The sequence below is a fragment of the Cicer arietinum genome, chromosome 1 (genome assembly GCF_000331145.2).
Source record: "Cicer arietinum cultivar CDC Frontier isolate Library 1 chromosome 1, Cicar.CDCFrontier_v2.0, whole genome shotgun sequence".
Taxonomy (NCBI): domain Eukaryota; kingdom Viridiplantae; phylum Streptophyta; class Magnoliopsida; order Fabales; family Fabaceae; genus Cicer; species Cicer arietinum.
Window position 1 is genome coordinate 50,563,277 of NC_021160.2, and position 23,693 is coordinate 50,586,969.

General features: G+C 29.5%; 5 protein-coding genes and 1 non-coding gene across 6 annotated transcripts; 4 read left to right on the forward strand and 2 right to left on the reverse strand.

The window, feature by feature from the left end:
• Positions 1 to 3,594: 3,594 nt before the first annotated feature.
• Positions 3,595 to 3,667, forward strand: TRNAP-AGG (transfer RNA proline (anticodon AGG)). The gene has a single exon. It is a non-coding gene; the product is annotated as a tRNA-Pro (tRNA).
• Positions 3,668 to 5,092: 1,425 nt separating this feature from the next.
• Positions 5,093 to 8,686, forward strand: LOC101492588 (MLO-like protein 6). The gene is made up of 15 exons (XM_004487077.4): positions 5,093 to 5,219; positions 5,312 to 5,369; positions 5,452 to 5,705; positions 5,844 to 5,960; positions 6,092 to 6,152; positions 6,280 to 6,368; positions 6,494 to 6,568; positions 6,747 to 6,841; positions 7,003 to 7,052; positions 7,152 to 7,192; positions 7,286 to 7,459; positions 7,572 to 7,607; positions 7,698 to 7,765; positions 7,886 to 7,946; positions 8,022 to 8,686. The coding sequence occupies exons 1-15, from the start codon at positions 5,106 to 5,108 to the stop codon at positions 8,499 to 8,501; spliced, it is 1,773 nt and encodes a 590-aa protein (XP_004487134.1). The 5' UTR covers positions 5,093 to 5,105; the 3' UTR covers positions 8,502 to 8,686.
• Positions 8,687 to 10,217: 1,531 nt separating this feature from the next.
• Positions 10,218 to 10,822, forward strand: LOC101491607 (uncharacterized). Its single transcript, XM_004487074.4, has one exon. The coding sequence runs from the start codon at positions 10,320 to 10,322 to the stop codon at positions 10,635 to 10,637; it is 318 nt and encodes a 105-aa protein (XP_004487131.1). The 5' UTR covers positions 10,218 to 10,319; the 3' UTR covers positions 10,638 to 10,822.
• A 2,280-nt stretch (positions 10,823 to 13,102) lies between these two features.
• Positions 13,103 to 15,551, forward strand: LOC101491917 (syntaxin-71-like). Its single transcript, XM_004487075.4, has 9 exons — positions 13,103 to 13,537; positions 13,626 to 13,751; positions 14,190 to 14,352; positions 14,441 to 14,526; positions 14,666 to 14,734; positions 14,837 to 14,881; positions 14,981 to 15,043; positions 15,127 to 15,203; positions 15,294 to 15,551. Exons 1-9 carry the CDS (start codon positions 13,382 to 13,384, stop codon positions 15,304 to 15,306), a joined length of 798 nt encoding a protein of 265 aa, XP_004487132.1. The 5' UTR covers positions 13,103 to 13,381; the 3' UTR covers positions 15,307 to 15,551.
• On the reverse strand, positions 15,508 to 17,577 carry NAC02 (NAC domain-containing protein). Its single transcript, XM_004487076.4, has 3 exons — positions 17,167 to 17,577; positions 16,566 to 16,852; positions 15,508 to 16,444 (listed from the first exon to the last, which is right to left on the reverse strand). The coding sequence occupies exons 1-3, from the start codon at positions 17,339 to 17,341 to the stop codon at positions 15,887 to 15,889; spliced, it is 1,020 nt and encodes a 339-aa protein (XP_004487133.1). The 5' UTR covers positions 17,342 to 17,577; the 3' UTR covers positions 15,508 to 15,886.
• Positions 17,578 to 21,348: 3,771 nt separating this feature from the next.
• LOC101491285 (fasciclin-like arabinogalactan protein 11) lies at positions 21,349 to 22,554 on the reverse strand. Its single transcript, XM_004487073.4, has one exon. The coding sequence runs from the start codon at positions 22,486 to 22,488 to the stop codon at positions 21,610 to 21,612; it is 879 nt and encodes a 292-aa protein (XP_004487130.1). The 5' UTR covers positions 22,489 to 22,554; the 3' UTR covers positions 21,349 to 21,609.
• Between the last annotated feature and the right edge of the window lie 1,139 nt (positions 22,555 to 23,693).

A 23,693-nucleotide genomic window follows, 5' to 3' on the forward strand; every position in this document is an offset into this window, starting at 1 on the left:
TATATATATATATATATATATACATTTTTACTTATTAGCGAAACATAATGGTCAAAAGACCAAATAAAAATACCAACTCCCATTTATAGTATTTGTTAGTTAGATAATAGTTAATTGAATCTTTTATGTTTCTAAGTTAGTAATTTAGTTTATTTATGTTTTATTATTTATTCTCTTTGTAATTCTTGTATTCACATCTTTTATCATTTTGATGGAAACCTAACCTCTTTTTGTTACCCCTCTCTTTCTTTTCTTATCTTTTGATTCATATTATTAAGAACATTGACATTACTTACATTGTGTGATAAATAACTAGTAAATTATAAATTGAGGGAAAACTTTAAGCTAGCTAGAACGGTTCCTTAACAAAGTGTCAAATAATGATAAAAGGTTTTGAGTAATTTGTAGGTTTTGTAAAATTCACTAGTAGTAATTATAAAAAGTTCATGCAATAATTAATGTGAAGATAAAAATTTGGGCCCCTAAAGAGAGAAAGAGGTTGGCTAACTAGTTTTCTTTATCCATTTTATGGCTTTCCCGGCACATATAGATAAAGATATTGTTTGGATAAAGATACTTTTCAATGGCTTTTAAAGTATAACAATTTTTTCCTTTCAATTTCATCATTTGTCTCTTGAAATGCACGTCAAGGCCCTTCGTGCATAAATAATCAAAATCAAAACACTTCGTGATCCCTAATAATAATACTTTTGAGTAATAATATGATATTTTTCTATAAAGTAATATTAATTAAAATATTGGCTTGCACGGTTACTTTGCCTTTTTAACTTTCGTTAATTCTTCTTGAATACTTTATAAAAATATGTTACTGCAATGTCAAATGTCGTAATCAACAAAAATAATGAAAGAAAACGTGTGTAACTTAATCATAGCTAGATACGAATAATAAAGAATATACTGAACATATAAATTGATAAATATTGATGAGCAAGGAAAGTTGGTAGTGTCAAGCAATTCAACATTGAGTCGACAATATATCTTTCTATCTTTTCTTACTGAAAAATTGAAAGCAATGTAATTAAATTTAAATTCTTGTTCTTCCTTTTGTTGATAAAATACATTGCATATACACCTAGGGATCTACTCGAAATAGGTTTGCATTACATAGTTGTATACTCTACCAAGTTGTACTACTCTAAAAGCCACAAGTGTCCACTAAATGATTCTGTCAAAGCTCAAACTTTTATTATATATATATATATAAATTAAGTGAATGGATTATATATTATATGTTTATTACATTTATTAAAGTAATTGCCAAGAGCACATGATTCTTAATGCAATTTTATAACTAAGATTTAATTTACCTAATTTAATAGCATTTCTGAGGTTCTTGGTAGAATTTGATAGTTGAGAAAATTAATGATTGATTAACACTATGACTCTATACTCAATTTAATATAATAGTAATTTATTTATATTTAGATAATAAATTTAAAAGATTCTTTCGACGACATGTATTGTGAAACTTTTAATCTATTAAATTTAAAAAAAAAATTATTCGAACATGATGCATATTGTTAGACAATAAATTAAAAATAAACTTAAAAAAGAATTATTCGAGCATGATATATATTAGACTATAAATTTTAGTAGTTTACGTAAAACTTTAATAAAGTAACATAACGTAACTAGTCCTTATATAAAAAAAAATGGTAGTCCTATAGTATTTTGTTGTATGTAATGAATGAAGAATTGGTGAAGGTGTTAGTGTCTAATCAGGACTAAATGCATAATGCATGTTTTGCTTAGTTCCAAAAAAAGAAAGAGCTAGTGGGTCCATCATAGGAGACAAAGGGTATCCCCATGATTTCTGACATGCAATTGGGGTATCAAAAGCCACAAACAAGTGCTTTTTTTTTTTATCAAAGACCAAACATCAAAGCAAAGAAAGAAAAAGAGGTGCCTATAGCCATTATGTCTCTTTAGGATATTATTGTAGTAATTTTTTCCCCAAGCATAATTATAGATTAGATATTTAATTGGATTGGCGGTTTAAATATGTTTCAAGAGCTTTCATTACCACTAAATTGTGATATGCTTATCTTAATCAAACCGGACCTACTCTTCTTATTCTTTTAAACTTTAAGAGTTTTTTTAAAAACAAAAAATGAATAGAAGAAATTTTGTTAGTTAAAATGATATTTATAACTATGTTACAACCATTAAAGAGATTTAAATTATGTTCTTTTTAAATTATAAAGTAAAATTCTCATCACTTAATTGACAACTTAAAAAGTTAAAACTCTTAAATTCTTCTATTATAAGTTCAGTGAGTTGCTTAAAGATTAATAATTTATATTAATTTTTTCATTCAATAATGCGTCTTGATAATCTTCTTAATTTAAATAGTTCATTATAGAAATGACACTGAGTACATAAAAATATTACTCAACAACCTACGAGTTTTATCCGTTCAATTAGTAAACGTAAGTATGTCTACACATACGATATTTAATTTGTAAAAGTATGTATAGGTAACTTGTATTTATTATGTGTCATATATTCACCATAATTTATGATGTGTGCTGGTAATATATTCAAATGTGTATTATATAAATTAGGTGAGATAAATATGAATATGGACAAATAAAAAAGTGTGTATTGAAATATTGTATTTAAATGTGCATAATTAAAATATTTCTTCTACTCAACTTTGTATTCAAATAACCACAAACCCCTCTTCAAGTTCCCTACATCTAAGGACGGACATATAAATTTTGAATAGTGTGATTGACATATGTAAAAATTTTAAAGTATTAAATATGTATTTTTTTTTTAAACATAACATCATTATAATAGTTTGTTTGTTTTTTTTTTCTTATTTCAAAATATTAAATTATTTTTTCATTTTTAACGTCACTAAAAATAATTTTATATAAGTAATTAAATAATTATTTAACCATTTATATCTCATGCAGTTTTACATCTAATTTTTGATAATATTTATTTAACATATAATTAATTATTCAACCTCTCTTTATCAAATACATAAAAGAAATCTTAGACTTAAACAAGAAACAACTAACACTTTTGTATGACAATAATTCAACACTTAAAATGGTCAATTAGTCACTTGATTGAATAATTGAATAACTGAACTTAAAAATAATGTAGATTAGCAATTTTCTATATTTTGTTGTGTAAATTTTAATTTTGGATGTGTAGGTGACATAAATCAATTATTCAAACTATATATATATATTTCAAAATAAAAATGCAAAAACAAAGTGGGGCTCCAACCCTCACTAGACCCAACATAGTGCCGTCCATGCCTCTACCATGTTGTTTTCTATGGATAATTCTTTCTCTAGAGAAATAAAGAAAGAAAAATCGGTAACTTTATATGTCAAATATTATGAAGGAAAAAAACTCATTTATGAATAGTAAAAAAAAAATTATATTTGAATTGAGTTTGTAGGATTTCAAAAGGTTTAATTTAGTCTAAAGAATTTAGCTAGAATTATTACTGCCATTAGTACGCACAATAAGTTTTAGCTTAGTCTAAACTATACTACCATTAATACCCAGTATAAAGTTTTATTGTATACCGAAATTATTACCACATGTAAAGGGCATTTGGTCTAGTGGTATGATTCTCGCTTAGGGTGCGAGAGGTCCCGAGTTCAATTCTCGGAATGCCTCATTTCTAGTTTTTTGATATTTATTGTTAAATTTAATTGTTTAATAATAGTTTTTTTTTAAAAAAAACTTCAGCTGCCATTTTAGGTCCATCAAAAACAGGAGATATCTACTCTCTATCAGATTGAATTTGGATGGCTCATTGGACAAATAAATCAGCCTTTTTATCTTTTGAATTTGTCATCGATTATTACTATGTTTATTGCAAGTCATACATAAGCTGAATAACTTTTTTTAGTAGTATAAAGTATGAATAATAACTTTTTGCAACTTGGACTTAGTCAAGATAATAATTGACTTGAGTTTCCATCATTAAAAAAATATTGCTCAAAACTAACAATATGAAATGATAGGTTGGTTAAGAAAAATGTTAAATTTCAAGCTTTATCCAAAACAAAATGAAGTAGTGATTAGTTATTGTGTGTTGGATTCTTTGACAATAAAAATTTATTTTGAATAAATTAATTTTGTAAAATTGATATTAGTTAAAAGTGAAATTAATGTAAATTTATTTATATTTGAATATATTTAAGTAAAAGTGTGTTGAACGACAACTTGTAATTTAAAAATTATTATTGGATTTTAATTATAAATTTTAATTTCAACTTATAATCAATTTTTGAAACAAAATTAATTTTACTGCCAAAGCCCTAAAACCAATTAGCATTAATGAGGAGGTCAATACACATAAAAATGTAAGTAATTAACTTGGATAAAACTTGTCTTTAAGGTTTTGTGTAGCATCGTATCAACAAAGATAAATACGATCTCACTTAATGTGATACATCAACGCCTTTAATAAAACTACTTAATGAAGTGAGTGTTCTAACTAACGTTAGATAAATTTGAAAGAATAATTTAATATTTTGTAAAATAGTGTTTACTCATTTGTTAATTCACAAAATAGATAAATTAATTTAACTTTGCAATATAAAATGGAAATTTGGCTGTTCACTCATTTTAAATTCTTAGTTAAACCTTCATCATTCTAATTCCATAAAATATCAAAAGGAAAAGACAAATTACAGCACCAAATTAAAACAGATAAATTAAACGAACCTAGGTGAGTATATATAATCATATACTTGTAAACTTAAGAAAACAAAAAGTGAGACATAATTTGAAAGAAAATATTATGTTATTTTGTTACTAGATCATGATGTAAAATTTAACTATATACAGTTTGTTTATGCGTCAAAATCAAAAGTCAATATGTATATTCCTTACAGAAAAAAAGGGAAAAAAACACATCCTTGAATAATTGGAATTTTTTTTCAACATTAGCAAACAGCAATTGAAATCCCCTTCTTTGTCCTACTCTCAACTTCACATCTCAGCCATTTATTATTTATTATTTATTATTATGCCTCAAAGAAAATAAGCACTATATATATGTTGATTTACATTACTTGTAACTGAAGTAATTAAGAAGCAAATTAAGCATGGCAGGAGGAAGAAGCTTAACTGAAACGCCTACTTGGGCTGTTGCCGTTGTTTGCTTTGTTATACTCTCTATTTCTATCATCATTGAACACATTTTCCACATCATAGGAAAGGTATATATAATATGCACACATGCATATAAATAAATATATATATGCTAGTGTCTCTTTTACAAGTTAATTGTTTAATTTGTGCATGTGAGCAGTGGTTGAAGAACAAGCACAAAAGTGCCTTGTATGAGTCACTTGAAAAAATCAAATCAGGTGTGAGTTTGATTAATCAGTTAAAACTTATAAAGTAATTGAATTAGTTTAGATAATATTGAATTAGTTTGTGTTGGTGCAGAGCTTATGTTATTGGGGTTCATATCATTGCTCCTAACTATAGGAGAAGGTTTAATATCAAAAATATGTATATCAGAAAAGGTTGCAGCCACGTGGCACCCTTGTACCAATAATGCAGAGAGGAATTCGGATGATCACCAACCGATAGAACATGAAACCGGTGGCCGGAGATTACTAGCGGCGTTGCTTGCTTCTCAAAACAAAAACTCCCGCCGTATATTGGCTGCCGGAGGAATCGACAAATGTGCCGCTCAGGTACATCAATTATAATTATTAAATCATTATATTAAAATTAAATTTATAAAAATATCCACAAGTTTAGATTGTTTTGATTAAGCAATGATATTTATTAGGAAACAAATGAATCATATATATATAAAAAAAAATGTTCAGGGAAAAGTAGCATTTGTGTCATCAGAGGGAATTCATCAACTCCATATATTTATATTTGTGCTGGCTGTTTTTCATGTTCTTTACTGCATACTTACTCTGGCTCTAGGCAGAGCAAAGGTAAAATTCACATTCATTTCAATAGTACATTTTTTATTACTTAATTTAACCCATTTATTATTATTATTATAAAATATATTTTGGTGCCTCTTTAATTACTTGTATATGAATAATATATTGCAACTCAATAGATGAGAAGGTGGAAACGATGGGAAGAGGAAACCAAGACACTTGAGTACCAATTTTCACATGGTTAGTCTTTTCCTCAAACATAAAAAAAGTGCTAATTAATATTATGTATATACATAATATTATATTATATAGTATTATGTTAGGGAAGTGGCATTTATTTTATTGGTGCATTGTTTGTATATGATAGATCCTGAAAGATTCAGATTTGCTAGTGAGACTTCATTTGGAAGAAGACACTTGAGTTTCTGGACAAAAAATCCTGTCCTCATTTGGATTGTAAGTGTATAAGTCAAAGTCAAACACATTTTTTAGCTCTTAAATTTCAGAATTTTGCAAAATTACTAGACTTAAAATACAACTGAGAACAGGTTTGTTTGCTTTACCTAATTGCAATTTTGCAGGTTTGTTTCTTTAGGCAATTTGTAAGGTCAGTTCCTGAAGTGGATTACTTGACCTTGAGGCATGGATTTATGATGGTAATATATTACACCGCACTTGTAGTTATGTTGTAAGCATTGATATGCGACTGCAATTGTAATTGTAGTTGTAGACCGCAATTTAAGATTAAAATTTTACCACCATCTATGAATTCTAATACTTGTTTGTTATGAAATTGCTTTAATGGAATTCAGCTTTATTGTCTGATTATTTTAGGCACATTTGGCGCCCCAAAGTCACCAAAAATTCGACTTTAGACATTATATCAAAAGATGTTTGGAAGAAGACTTCAAAGTTGTGGTAGAAATCAGGTTTATGCTTAACAGATATTGTGTCCTTTTCCTTTCATGATTTTTTTACTGTCACAACTAGCAAAACTATATAAGATGTGCCATATTTTTAATATTACAAGTTTGATATATTATTATATATCAAGTGTAATTAACTGCCCTCTTTTTATTTTATTGTTTAGTCCTCCAATCTGGTTCATCACAGTGTTGTTCCTCTTGTTCCACACTCATGGTAAAAAAATAGTACATCTCATAATTAATCTCAAATAATTTCAATGAAAATGATGATTATACACACTTACAATTCCATGCATCATTTATGTATGAACAGGCTGGCACTCTTATCTGTGGCTACCATTTGTACCTTTGATTGTAAGTACATGTAATGCCATAGCTTATATAATTAATTGTCACATGAAATAGGAATTGTAGTTAAATAATGATATTTTTGTCCTAAAATATCAGATTGTCCTATTAGTTGGGACAAAGTTGCAAGTGATAATAACTCAAATGGGGCTTAGAATTCAAAAACAAGGAATGGTGGTAAAGGGAGAGCCAGTGGTGCAACCTGGGGATGACCTATTCTGGTTTAGCAAACCTCGACTTATTCTCCACCTTATTAATTTTGTGCTCTTTCAGGTACATATTATGTGTACTACTTTTCAAAACCACTAACATCAATGTAATTTTAAAAAATAAAATAAAATAAAGTCTCTTATTTATGTTTTTTAATGCACAATTATTGAAACAGAATGCCTTCCAGCTTGCTTTCTTTTCATGGACTGCGGTAAGTCCTCATTATAATATACTATATAGTATTTTATTTGATAATGAAATTGAAACAATATTTTGAATTGTTTAATTTAATTAATTCCAGCTTCAATTTGGGTTGACGTCCTGTTTCAATTCGCGTACAGAGGATGTAGTCATTAGAATATCCATGGGGTGAGTCTCATACATTCCCATTCCATTGTCTTTCAACTCGCATTGAAAATACGTATGTCCATATTAATATCAATTTTATTACTATATGCAATCAACAATTTAATATGGATAGTTTGGCAGGGTCTTTGTTCAAATCCTTTGCAGCTACGTCACTCTTCCTCTCTATGCTCTTGTGACACAGGTAGATTGATATCTTCATTTTTATTTTCATTTTCAATAATTTAAAATATTTATGTTTTTTATTTAAATAAATCAGATGGGTTCAACCATGAAGCCAGCCATATTCAACGAAAGAGTAGCCACAGCTCTAAGGAATTGGCACAACACCGCAAAGAAGCACATAAAGCAGAACCGTGGATCGGGGTTTCAAAGCCCAATGTCAACAAGATCCATAACTCCGGCCCATTCTATGTCCCCGGCCCACATCCTTCGTCCTTACCACAGCGAAACGGACACACACCCCACCACATCTCCAACAAGACTCAACTTTGAGACCTATAATCCCTACGAGGCCTATTCACCCTCACCCTCCAACAAGGTTGAGGCCCGTGCTACTTCTTCTAGCTCAATTTATTTTCATGAAATGGAAATGGGTCACTTGGCTCATGATCATGAACAAGAGACCAACAAGCCCAATTGTGTTTCTGTGGGCTCAGGCCTGACTCAACTTGAGATTGATGTCCAACACAGCGACGAATTTTCATTTTCTAAAATGGCCACAAATAACTTAAAATGACATCATCACATGTGTGAATGTGATGATGATCATCGTATAGCTTGTATAGATTTTTGGAGAGCAACATTTTGCTTAGCTTGGGGGTAGATATAGTTCACTCAGTAGGGGTGCTTTATTAATTATTTTGATGGGCCAAAATAACTAAGTGATGATAGTATATAGTAAGTATTTTTCATCATTTTAACTTTTTTTTCTGATAAATAATTTTTTCTAAATATTTTTTATGTATTTATTATTCCATATTAAAATTGCATATTAATAAAGGTATAAAGATGAAATTTTCTATGGTGTATAACCAAAATAAGAAAAGTAGCGTTGTACCATGTATAAATATTTTTTTCCACCATTTGATCATTAAGTTAAACCCTATTTCACTTGATTAATGATGGAACTTATTCATCTAATAGTAAAAATAAAGTTTTGCCTAATAATGCATGTTTTATTTATACATCATAGAACTAGCAAAAAAGTTCACAGGTTAACTATCCAATATATTTAATATTTTTATTTTAAAGAGATGAATTTTAGGTGGGTCATTGTGTAATTATTTTACTATGAACCGATGAACTGATGCTTGAAAATTATTTAAAAATATAATGATGATTAAAATTATTATTTGAAAATATAATTTAATAGTTCTCTTTATCTTTACGATTTAAACAATTACTTAATTAATATCAGTTCAAAAGAAATAAAATTTTAAAAAACACATTCATTCTTTTTATTTTTTTAATCAAAATCAATCAAATCATTTCACAATCATAAAAAAAAAAAAAAAAATCACTAAATTATACTTTCTAGTAATTTTATTAATCGTTTTAGTATTTTAGATATTTTTAAAATTTTAATTTACTTGAGACCACGTGTCAAAGTAATCCACGGTAGGTAGCATTCGTCTTACTTAACTTGTGTTATTTTTGTAAATAGTCAAAAAAAACTTGTGTTAATTTTTTTTCTTTCTATTTTCTAATATGAGAACAAAAGTATATCGTAAATTAATTTTACATTAACTTTCAATAAAAATAAAAAGTATACAATAATTATTAAAAAAAAAAAAAAATCTATACAAACAAGATGATATTCCTGCCATTGAATTACATTATAAAGCTAATTTACTATATTCATTAAACTCTTCTTATATTATGCTTTCTCATAAGTTATAAGAGATTAATTTCAACATTTTACATTTTTTTTGGTTTATTAAATTTTACTCTTTAAAAGACTTTTTTTTGAATATATCTTTTTTTTTTTCAACATACCAAATTACTACACTATAAAAAAATAATATCAAAATACCCTACTTTTTAACAGAAATAGTTGATAGTACTCTTGGCCTGCGACATATTAATTTAAAAAATATATTTTATGTTTCTTTATATTTGACTCTCACATAGAAATAGAAATTAAGTTAATTGTATTATTATTGTAGTCAGTTTGATTTTATTATATTTATAAATATATTTTTATGTTATTAAAATGAGTGTTGTGAATTTATTCCTCCAATTTTTTTTCTCAATTTTAATGACATTAAATTAATGTTACTTTTAATGTATTTTATTATTTCAAATGAATTTAAACGGATTATTATATGTTTTATAGTAAAAAAAAAGAAGAAACGAAGAAAATGAAACAAAAAATTGACATTTATTTTGATTAAAAAAAGAAAGAAAAGAACACACTAATTTGTATCGGTATATGCGTTGTAAATATGGTGGTCCTTTTACTTGTCTTAAGTCTTCTTCACCTATTTTACTCTCACTTCTTCCATTTTCCAATTTCATCAGACTCCATATTCCTATATTTCTACTTCACCGCCAAATGGCCAGAGGTGCTTCTCAGTCTCAATCGGCTACCACCACCTCCTCCAGACCAGGAGGAGTCGTAGCTCCCCGCGGCTCTGCTGCCGCCACCGCCGGCATGCGCCGTCGTCGTCTTGGCTCTGGAAACACCACTGCCAGCGTCGGAGGTAGTTCCGGTGGAGGCAACAACATGCTGAGATTCTACACCGACGATGCTCCGGGGCTGAAGATATCGCCGACGGTTGTTTTGGTTATGAGCCTCTGCTTCATCGGTTTCGTCACCGCGCTTCACGTGTTCGGGAAGCTGTATCGTTACAAATCTGGCGGTGGTGTATGATTGGAGGATCCGAATCTGATAGTTTAGGTTTCGGATCTTGATCTTGATCTTGATATGTGTTTAAATCCAAACCGCTTTGTTTTCATTTCTCTAATTAGAAACTGCGTTTCTCCTAAGCTTAATTAATTTGACTAATCTCTGTTTAAGTTAAGTTCTATTGAATTTGCAGGTTGCTTTGTTGTTGACTCGTTGTTATCGAAGTAGCTTAGTTTGGTTGCGTTAATTTTAATTCCTTTTCAGATTATGTCTTGTTAAACGATTTGAGATCTTTTATTTCTTATGTGTAGAGCGTAGACTAGAACTTATAGTATATCGTATAAAAACATTTTAATAGCTATATATAATTATAAGCATTGTAGAATTTTGCTTCTCTATGGAGAATCGAGATTATAGATGGCGATTATTTAGCTCATAATGGTATGGCGGCGTGTTTTCTGTCTTGTGGCCGCCACACCTGTTGCAGTAATAGTAGCTCAACATTTAAGATTCAATTAATTATTACTGCAAACCATCACGCGATTCACATGCTCTTCGATCTACTTTTTCCTTTCAATCCAACACAAGATTTCATCATTCAATTTCAATTTTGTTTCTGAATAATGTCAATGTAATGTAAGTGTTATATTTGACATAGTTAAGAGTGGTAACAAGACTTCTAATAGAATTCATTATTGATATTTACTATTTAAAAAAAAAAAAGTCATACTAACATATGCTCTTAATGAGTATACATTTTTTTATCGAAGTTTAAATATGCAAAATCGATTCCATAAAACATTGTATTATCCTATTCAATTATAATAAAATATTTAATTATTTATAAACGTTGATAATATATAACTATACTATGAGATCTACAAAAATTCAGGATCATGCGCAGTGGCCTAATCCGCACTTACTTACTCTCCCTGTCTTGAACTCTATATTGTCTCCCCATGTTGGTAGCTTTAAGTTTTGGGCTTTAGGTTTTTTTATATTGGCTTTTGATTTTTTGAAATACAGATCTTAAGGTTTTTTATATGAGCCCTTGTTGGGTAGAGGTGATGTGGCTAAAGGGAGGGAGCAAGATGACGATTTGTTATGGGTTTGCGATGAAGGATTGGTTTTTTATCAAGAAAAATAATTTTTTTTATAATAATAATAAAAAATATTCAATAAAGGATTAGTAGTAAATAATGGTGACTCGTCAAATTTTTAACCATATCATGTAAGCCAGTCATCTAATAATTTCAACTTCAGCAATAAAATTAAACGAATGATTAAATTAAAAATATTTTGAAATTATAAGGTAAAATTGAAAAAAAAAATGTTTGTATAGTGACTAAAATAAGAGTGAGTTTTATTTGTACGGATCTTTTGCATATTTAAATTAAAAATAATATTTAAATTTTTAAAATGTTGAAAATATAAATTTTTAGATATAAATCATTAATATACATGTTCTTAAAGATTAAAAAAAATATTTTTAACCTCAAAAAATGATTACCAAACAAAATTAGTTTAGTCGTACTTATTAGTGTGTTTATTTGCATTAATACATGCTATTACATTAAATTGACACGAATCATAAAAACATTTGAGATGTTATTTTTCATGATATTCTCTACGCATAAATATAGATATTAATGTTTTTTTTTTATCTTGTTATGAAAACCTTTTTGATCAAATGTAATTTTAAATTTATTTTTTAAAACTGAATTTAAAAACATATGTTTTCAAAAGTACATCTAATATCTGATATGGATATTTAAAAATGTGTTTAAAGATGGATTATTGTCATTTTTAGCAAGAGTTCATCTTTAGATTTTTATTTAAATGTTCATGTTAGAAATACTTCCAATTTTTAATATTTATTTATTTTTTAGTAGTATGAGATGTATTAACCCATTAATACTTGTTAGTTTTTTTTTGTTTATTTAATAATACTTATTAGTTTTCGGTAAAAAATAGCAATAGTTATTTCATATATTTCATGTATAATTAGCATTTATTATTTTGCAATCTTAATGTTTATTATGTATTAATATTACTTAATCTTATTTATTTTTTAAAGATTCTAAATTGTTAGTCGAAATTAGAAAGCACACCAAATAGAATTTGAGTTGAATTGAAATTGCCGAGACAATCATACAAGTCTTATTTAGTGACATTAAGTATTATTTGATTTTATTAAGTTGAATTTAGTTCAAGTTTGGTGTAACAGGGAATTGAAAATTTAGTCCATTAGCAACAAATTTATCTACATTTTTTTATAAACACCAATCAAAGACAAAAAGGATGAATACGAGACAATTTTTTTATAACACTTTTCAATTAAGTAATTTATAGTCAAGGAGAGAGTTATTTTCTCAAAGAAACATTTTAAAATAAATGAATCACTTTAATTATTTTATTTCTCTTTCAAATTAGTCTAAATTGAAATGAAATACATATCTAAATGGAAGAATTGTGTGAATAGTTTGATAGAAAAGAATAAACAAAGATTAATAAGACATTTTGGAAAAGGTGTATTTAAGAAATGAGTGAGCAAAAAATGGATGAATTGGTTAGTTGTTATGTTAGTTATTAACAGTTGAAAGAAAAAGAAATAAAATGGTAATGCCACGCTATGAAACGCAAATCAGTTATTTGTGGTACCGTTCTCTACGCTGAACGCTTCATCCGCGTTGCATTTTTTGAGATGGAACACAAAATCAACCCATCGAGGGAAAGAAGAAGAAGAAGAAGAATAAACCTAAACAACAATGTCCGTCATCGACATTCTCTTCCGTGTTGACGCCGTTTGCAAAAAATATGACAAATACGACATTGACAAACAGCGTGAACTCAACGCTTACGGTGATGACGCCTTCGCTCGTCTTTACGCCGCAGTTGAATCCACCATTCAACAAGCTCTCAATGTTCCCTTCTATTCTCTTCCCTTTTCTCTTTCTTTTCTTCATTAACCCCAATTTTATTAATATTTATTTATTTATTTTTTAAATCTAGAAATCTGAGGTTGCTTCGACGGAGAAGAATAGAGCAGTTGCTGCGACTTTGAATGCAGAGGTTCGTAGATCCAAGGGTAGATTGATGGATGAAGTTCCTAAACTGCGCAAGCTTGTAAACAAGAAGGTGTGCATTGTCTCATTTTTTTTTTGAAAATATGTGTTAAACAGATGAAAAGTTGTAACAAATGCACCCATACTCTAACTTTTCAGGCCTGCATTGTTTTAGAGAAGTAGTATTAATCTTTTGAAGGAGTTGAATATGTGGTTAGAAGTCAAATTAATTTGTGTATGATCATAAACTTTAATAATTTGAACTTCTATAAAAAACAAGTGGCTAGATATTATAGTTTCAGTCTTCCAGAAACCTTTTCAATATGCTCAAAGGCTCAAGGGAGTTTAAATGGAAAACAATGCTATTTATGTATTACTATTATTTCACAAGAGGGAAGGTTTTACTGAGCTTCAGTTTGCTTTCTGGGGCATAGTTCATTGTTATCTTCAATTGGCAATAATAAAAGCATGGATATGAATGCATTTACAATTCTAATCCTGTCACTAACAGGTTAAAGGTCTCACAAAAGAAGACATAGCCATTCGTCAGGATCTTGTTCTTGCGTTGCCAGAAAGAATCCAAGCAATACCAGATGGGATTACCTCTGCTGCTAGCCATACTGCAGGATGGGCGGCTACCTCATCTCATCCGCATATCAAGTTTGATTCATCAGGTGACTAGTGTTGCTGAAACTAATCACATTTTATAGAGACATTTTAATTATGAATAAATAATGGTTGTCTCTTTCATTCGAACTTCAGAGGGACATCTTGACAGTGAATATTTCAATCAAAGTGAAGAATCCAGTCAGTTTCGACATGAATATGAAATGCGCAAGATGAAACAGGTGCGACAGATTTGTGCTTTACTTAGCTTTGGTGTCTATGCTAAAAGAAGAAAGGACCTGAGTTTTATTTTGTTTTATGGTATTTGTCACTGGCTGATCTAGCGCAATTCGAGAATGATTCCAATTCTGATTTCTGCAGGATGAAGGCCTTGATATCATATCAGAAGGATTGGATACTTTGAAAAATCTAGCCCATGATATGAATGAGGTTGGTTATGTATCTAGTCTTTCTATTAATTCCATTTGGAGATGTTGGATTTTATGATGATGATCATTTTCTCTCTTTTTTTTCGTCCTCAACTATGTTCAGGAATTAGATCGGCAAGTTCCTTTAATGGATGAAATCGACACAAAGGTAAAGTTTCTAGGTTGAAATAAATAAATTTCTAAATTAATATGGCAAGTATGTCATAAATACATCATAATGAGCTGTGTGCTTGGCCTGATTATACAGGTGGATAAGGTGACAAGTGATGTAAGAAACACTAACTTGAGACTCAAGAAAACTCTCACCGAGGTAATTAACATGATTAATTGCACTCTCATTTGCATGAAAGTTTGAATGTTTCCATTGAAATATAATATCTGTTTCCTCTCCAGCTGAGGTCTAGTCGAAATTTCTGCATCGACATCATTCTACTGTGTGTTCTTCTGGGAATCGTTACATATTTATACAAGTAAGTCCTATATCCTACCCCTGGCTACCATGCATTCTAATTCAAAACATGGTTGGCATAAAAAATATTTGCTTTTATTCTTTGTTACAGTGCACTCAGGTGACTTCTATGATATTGCATCCTTACACTATCTGAGGGCTTTCTGCGTAATTTTCGAATAGTTCAGCTGCTGAAGGATGGCAACATATATATTACCAATGTATTATGTAACTCTTTGATGTATTAACATGTCACTTACACATGTTATCTCTCTTTCCAATAACATTTATATGTACCTTATTTGCAAAAAAAAAAGTATAAAGTATAAATTACAAATAATCTTCCCAGTTCAATATGATTTTGTTGAAATTACATGAAACTCCTCCAATAGGTTGGAGGAATAGAAATTGTATTTACAAGTTATCATTGCTAAGTAGGATATGAAGTTCTTGTACAATGACACACTGCACACTTAAGAAACTAATTTGCCAAATGACAAGCTTGTTTATTTGGCCATGGCAATATTCACATCGTTGTCACAGAATTTCATGAATACTTGGAAACTTCTATATCTAGTTATTCGCCAAATGTTGCAGGTAGCAATAATTTTATAACCACACATAAAAGAAATAGAACTATAATTCACTTGAATGTTTGAGGCCCATTGTCGTTCCGGTTACTTCTATACTTCATTGTTGCTGGTATCATTCTGCAAAGTTTAATTCATTTAGTTCTTGAAAATCGATGCTAGGATTTGGTGTGCTCCCATTGAAAATCTCATAGCAGTTCAATTCTCTATTGGTCAAGACCTTGTTAAAAGATTTGTCTATTTTGTTCTCAGTGTTGAACTTGCTTGTAAAAGAAATGAGATTCTCAAACTGATCATCATCCTCATTAGATTTTCTTTTCAGTGGGTTGAAGTAACATTCCAAAGAAGGGATTGCAGTTTGAGAATTCACTTTATTGGAACCTTCTTCATACTCTGAAGTTAGGTTGTTGCCTTTGCTTCCCTTAAAGCTCAAACTTGACATGTTCTCATTTGGAGGTATAACTCCACCAACAAGAATCGAGGCTATGATCTGATAGTCTTTGTATTGATAATCTGTGATCATGTCAGCTCGAAACTTCGTGTTTGTCGGATGTTCTTCACTCGTCTGTAGGTTTACTGGTATATTTGGTTCACAAGGATTTTCTTGATTTTCAGATAAATTCTTTGATGAATAGCCTTTATGTCGAACTCGGCACAATACCCACTCATCCAACTGTGACAGCAAGAGAAATGCTTATTATTGCATTGAGTTCAAGTACCTTGAATAAAAGCCAACGATAGCTTATGAAAATAGCTAATAGCTTATATGAAAACAATTTAACTTGAACACTTACTCGCATGGAACCTTTTAGCATGAAAGATTTTGTTGTTGTGTCAATCAACCTATATTCATTCATGATCCAATCTGTCTTAGCTCCCTTAGGAGGTCTACCTGAATAAAACACAAGAGCTTTCTTCACTCCTATATGCTTTGATCCACATGAAGAAATAATTGGCCTATCAGTTCCTGTTGCCTTCCAGTATCCTGAACCTGTTGCTCTGTTTGGCCTTAATCCATTTGGGTACTTTCGATCTCTCGGGCTAAAGAAATACCATTCTTCCTCCCCAAACAAAGACTTCTCTGCACAATCACAAGAAAAAGAAAAACAGGTTCGATTTTCTAAACTACAATATGTTGGATCTAGATTTCCTGTTGTTAAAAAAGCATGCGTTTACACACAGTGAAAGATCTCGACCATCAATATGAGATCATGTGGTTCAGATTACACAAACAAAATCTGTTTTAAATGATCTCAATCATTAGTTTGAGTTCAGAGGGTTGAGATTGAAAACTGTGCGGCGCAGTTACTGCACTAATCTGGATCCCTATCTGTTAAATAAGAATTGGGAAATACTAAATATAAAGAGTAGATGGCAAAGAGTGAAAGAACATACTTGGTAGCTCCCATGGATTATACTTATATAGATCAATTTCAGCTATAATAGAAGCTGGAAGTGGAAGTGATTTGATTTTTTTTTGCAAGTAATGAACTATGAGTTCCTCATCAGAAGGGTGAAATCTAAAACCAGGTGGAAAAGTGTAACTGGAACCCTTTTGTTTTCCTTCCATCAAAAGAATTTTATTATGCTTTGTTCTTGACAATGGAATCAAAAAGTACCGGTAATACCTATTTAGCTTGGTTTAAATAAGAGATTAAAGTGTTTTGGAATTATATATAGTTTTAGTTCCATGCAGATACTAAAACATTATGGTGAAGATATTAGGGAGAGGAACCAATTGGTTGCATGTAAAGTTTGAGATTAGAAGACAAAGAAACCGATCAATTTGGATTTATTCAATGAATGAATTGACGTTCACCTACGTACTAGCAAGTTGCGCATGAAAGTTGGATTCTGATAATAGTTTTTCTGCTTAACACCTCATCAGCATAATGTACAGTGGTTCTGCTATAAAGTGATATTTGTAAAAGATTATAATTAAGTTTAATTGATATTGTTAGCATAATAAGTTAGTGTCACTTGTGAAAAAAGAAAAAATGTTACCTGATTAACCACTAAAGAAAGGTTACTTGTTTGATTGGATTACAGAATACAAAGGAACAATTTAACAGCCTCTGATTTTGACTCTAAAATAATAGTAATATAATATGCTAAGTAAAAGAAAATAATAAACTTTAATTAAAAAAAAAAAAACAAATTTTTGCTAATTATATTTTTGCCAAATTAAAAATTACTTTCAATTGCAAATAAATAGATTATGAGCAAGACTTGGTATTAATCCTATCATTCAACAAGAGGAGTAGGACAAAGGTTTAAACCAGGTAAAAGAGGAAAAAAAACTATTTTGTTAGACAGCGAATATACATTTTTCAAAAATTATGATAACAATTTTCTTGATATTTTCATTGTTCTTAAAAAATATAAACAATTATTCACTTTAAAAATATTTTACCACTATATTAATAAAGAAAATTAACACAAATTTAAAAAATAAAAAATATTTGTCTCAATAATATGGTTACTTAAAAGTTCCAAGTAAAAATGTGTTCTGGAGAGCTTTGTGATTCCCATGGCATAGGTTTCAGCGCAAGTTTAGCCCGTGTCCTCGGAGAACTACATTACATGACTTGTCTTTTTACAAACACATAGGTTTTTTTGTTTTTTCTCCTGTCATGAAACAACTCCATAGAGTTTCCAAACAAAACCATAAACTCCACGTTACGAGGGCACTATATAATATACACACTATTATAATACATATCCTTACATGCATGACGTGAATTTGACAATATTTTTTAAATAACTTGGTAGCTAATTCATACAACTGATCCTAAGAAAATGAGAAATCTCAAATTTAAATTTAAAACTCAGAATAAAAATGTCTATGCAGTGAGAGATATATTTATACGGAACATAATTTGTGACATTTATTATTACATTACGTACACTTTTGTTAATTGTATATTTATTTTTAATTCACGCAAATAAGTTATTTACGGAAATTAAGTTCACACAAATTACTTGATCTAAATTCATCTAATCTATTTAGGTGTAATTAAATGGAAGAAAAGATATGTAACCAATAAAAGTGTATTATTATTATTATTATCCAAATTAATATTGACAAAATGTATGGTTGAACGGAAGGGGAAGATTATGCAAAGGCAAAGAGGAGAAGATTTTAACTTTTGCAGAACATTTTGGTGTCAAACAAACCGATGAAACCCAGGTATTGAGTTTGTTGGGGAGCAATGGAAGCATCATTATTAGAATGGACATAAAAAACTTAGTTCCAATCGATTAAGGTTGTCATTTTCCGACGAAGGAATAATTCCATGCGTCCATCTCGAAGTTTATCATAGTTGCCAAGCATCTACTGTCCACTCCCCGCCCGTCACTCCAACTATTCATCACAATTGTCTTTTCTTCACAAATTCAAACCGTTTTGCTATTTCAATAATAGGCCAAAATATACCTTTCTCAATCTTTTTTTAGGTTAAGTTTTATTTATTTATTTGATTCTTTTAACTTACATTCGATTTACATCACTATCACTAGTATTTAAAATATATTAAATTATGTATAATATATTATTTAAATTTTAAAAAAAATTCAAATTATCGTCGTAAAATATTAAAATCTAATTGAAACGTCGCAACAAATTAACTGTTCAAGTTAATTTGCACGGGAACGAAATTAAAAATAATGATTATGTGATAAATTTTTATTACCTTGCTTATAAGGTTATACAAATATTTAAATTGTTGTAGAGAAAAATCAAAAAATATAGACAATTTTATAAGATTCAATGAATGTTTTCTGAATATGATTAGTATATGAGAGATACAACATTGCATCATTTGGTAGAGTTTCTTATGATTAAAAGTTTTTGATTGAACTAATTATTGTCGAAATTGAGATAAAGAAATAACGATGCAAATATAATGTAACTTAAATGATTAAATCGAGATAAAATAAACTTAAAGAAGTTAAGTGGAAACTGAGTTAAACTTAAAGAACTATAAGTAAATTTTTGCCTTCAATAATCACTCTATCGCACTATAACTTTAATTATTTTTTCAAATTACATCTACAATCATATTATTGTGTACCGTAGCTCCAAAATATTATTATATTTTCCATTTATGATACTAGGAAAAACACCAATGGATAATTTAGTAAAATAGTCATTATTTTTATTTTATTTATTGTATTTTTTAATATATGTATAAAAAATTTAAATGACATTTATTTTGAGACAAAGAAAATATGCACTTAGACAGGGCGGTCCTCACAATACAACTGATACTCAAAACCTGATTTTTAATTTTTATTATTTACTAATAAGAATTATTTTATTATATTAGTTATAATAAATACTTTTTATGTCTTACCATGAGTGTCATTTTTGTTTGATTTCACACATATTAAGAAATTGCGGTAAATAAAAAAAAAAATCATTTTATCAAATTGTCCTTTTAATTATTGATGTGTTTTCTATTATAATTAATATAAAATATAATTAATGATTTTAAAGTGGTGTACACATTAATATTGAAAGATACATGATACTTAATTACAAACTAATTTTACATTGATGGTCAACCAATTAGGCAAGTAATTTATTCTAATATGTCAATTGTATTTTTGTAACTCCATGATACAATAATCACACTATTAATGATCATGATTGATTATCAATGTAAATATATCGCAAATCATGATCAATCATATGAATTATGGTAAAAGTCAAGTATTGATTTAATAAGTGTAATTGATTGATATCGTAAAAACTCTTTAAATTGATAATATATATAAACTAAAGACTTAAATATATTTTTTGACTATTTAAATTTTCCAAGTGTGCAATTTTGTGACGTAATAAATTTTCGGTTTAATTGCAGTTTTAGTTTTCATATTTTAGTTGAATCGCAAAAGTCATCCTTCCATTTTATTTCTCTTCAGTTTTGATCCCTCAAACAGAATATTGGTCAACAATTTGATAAAGTTTCATTTTTTTTTGCGTTTATTTAAATCATACTATGCCTCAAGATCTCGTGTTACAACAATTGTACCTGAAATCTATGATTATAAATGGTGTGGTGTGACTTGAAAAAATGAAACTTCATCGAGTTTTGAACTAAAATTCTCTTCGAGGGACCAAAAGTGAGGAGAAATAAAATGGAGGGACTACTTTTGCGATTCAGCTAAAATAAAGAGACCAAAACTGCAATTAAACCTAAATTTTCTGATCAATAAAAAAAACAAGGGTATTTAATTAGTCACGTCACTTAATTTTAGTCAAAATTTAGCTAAGAGTCTTAATACTACCTCTTATTTTAACTAAAACACTTCGAAATTTAAGACTTAATTATTGAGAACATATAGATTGTGCTAATTATTAAAGATTCGAATTAAACATGCATAAATGCACATCACATTATATACATCTCTACCCAACCGATTTTATTTTTCATCAGGATCAATAGAACCTCTTATCACTTGTATAAGTAACCGAGTCTTTGACCACATGTTGCTTTGTACGTAGTTTTAATTCCCGCTTCAGCTAAATTATATTTAGCTCACCCCAATTAACTTATGCATTTTAAGCAAATATAACATCAATCTCGTTTCTTTATTATAATATATTCTTGTACAAATACAAAGATTCCCTCATTTTTCACTTCCAATGCTCAGTCATAAACACTCCAAACATTTTCCTCAAACAAAATAAACATTCAAAAACAAAAAGTATTATAGTAGCTAGTTTATTATTGGTATATTTAGTATAAGTTTAAATAAAAGTAGTTTTTTTTTTTGTCGTTGATTTCACCATCAATCCAAACATGCATTTAGACATAGATATAGATGACTAGTTTATGTTGCAAGAACCTCCACATAAACAATTCCAACAAGTGCCACCAACATTCCACACATGTCAATTCTCATACCACCAGAGGTCTCAATAGGAACAACTTGCGTCGTCGTTCCCGACGAATCATTTGATGACGGCGGCTTCACCTTATCAGCCTTCGGCGCCTTAGCATCCTCCTTTGCTGGCGCCGGGGCTAAAGATGGTGCCGCCACACTTTTCTTTTTACCAAAAAACTCGGACGGAACAAGCACTTTACCAACTTTATAAATAGCAAGATGATTATCACTATATACAACTCCGTTAATCGTAGTGTTAACTTGTCCAGTTGAAATGTTCACATTTCCACCATAACTAATCACGTTAAGTTCAACTTTTCCAGGTTTGTTTCCAGCAAGTGTTCTAACAGGGTTAGTCAAAGTATCGAAATTGGAGGTTGAAACAAAATCAGTAATAACGTGGAATTGAAGAAGTTCGAGTTTTTGTTCATTGGAGAGTGTGTTGAGGAACCCTGGTTTGAGTTCTGAGAAAGAGGAATCTTCTGGTGCTAGAATTGTTAATCCACCAGATTTTATGGTTATGAGTTGTGAGTTTAGTTGGTTGATTAATTGTGTTGTTTTCATGAGTCGGAGGAAAATGTTGAATGAATTTGCTGTTTTTAATATTTGAGCTATATCTGTGGATGGATTTTCAGGGGTATTCTTGTCATTTGGTGATGGGGGTAATTTGGAGATTAATGGTTTTGTTGGGGGTGAAATGGGTGGGTTTGGGGGAGATTGAATTGGTGACGTGGCAGGGGATAGTGTTGCTAATGTGAGGGAAATTAGTTGTAGTGAAATTAGTGAGATGCATAAGAGAGATTGGTTTTGATTTTTATTAACCATTTTGGGGTATGGAAAATGTGGAGGGTTTTGAACTTATGGGAATTGTACTTGTGATGAGTGTAATTGGAGATAGGGGGTTTATATTGGGATTTGTGGAAAATGATTGGTGGGTGAATGGTTTGTTTAATTGTGATTTGTGAACTTAATTTTGTTATATGGTTGGGAGATTTGTGTGGTGTTGTGTCAAATATGATGGAGACTTTAAAGGATGTTTTGGAAAGAGAAAAATTGATATTTGGGGGCTAATTAGGGAGAGTGAGGTGAAGGGATGCATAAGATGTGAGAACAATTGGATGTGTGCAATGTGAGTATAGTGTGTGTATCATTACTTTAGTAAGGGTATTAAGATGGCTCGTCATTGAAGATTGAATCATGGAGCAACTTTATTTTTATTTATTTTTGCTTGTGAATGTAGGAAAACAGAGTGAGAGCTCAATTTGATCTAGGTGGGTGATTATATAGGAGATAGATAGAGATGCATGCACGTGTTGCTTTCATTTAGAAATCATTCTTAAATCAACTTTTTTATTTTATTTTAATTAAAATAAAAAAAACTTTCATATTTAAATGTGTTTTATTGTTTCTTTTAAAGAAAAAGTTCGGAAGGTGCATTTTTTGTCTATTGCTAATCCTATTAAAACCAAATTCTTAGTGTGGAAATGAATGATTCTCTTTATAATGGAAATGATGCACTAGGTGAACACTATTATACATTAAATGCTTTTATATTTGTGCCTATTGCTTTTATTAAATCTTTAGAAAGTTGGATTCGTAATTTTATTTGGTATCAGAACATCTCTCAAAAAAATGTTATATGGTTGTTTGGAGAAATGTTTGCCAACCAATTGAAGAGGGAGATTTGAGTTTGCGTTCCATAAAAATCATTAACATTGTTGGTCTGCTGAAACTTTTATGGGATTTTTTTATTCAAGTACTCAATGATCTTATTTAATACGTAGTAGAACTCTTCGTAATAATTCTCAAATTAAGTATCGTATATCGTCCCCTATTAAAAATGAAGATATTTATCTTCATCTCTCTTTAATTAATGATAATGTTTCCTAACAACTTGGTGATGGCCACATTATTAATTTTTAGAATCATTCTTGGTTATTTCACACGATTTCTGATTTACTTGACATTCCTATTGAAGATTATCCTCTTCTTCAGGCTAAGATTAAGAATTTCATAGTTAACGACACTTG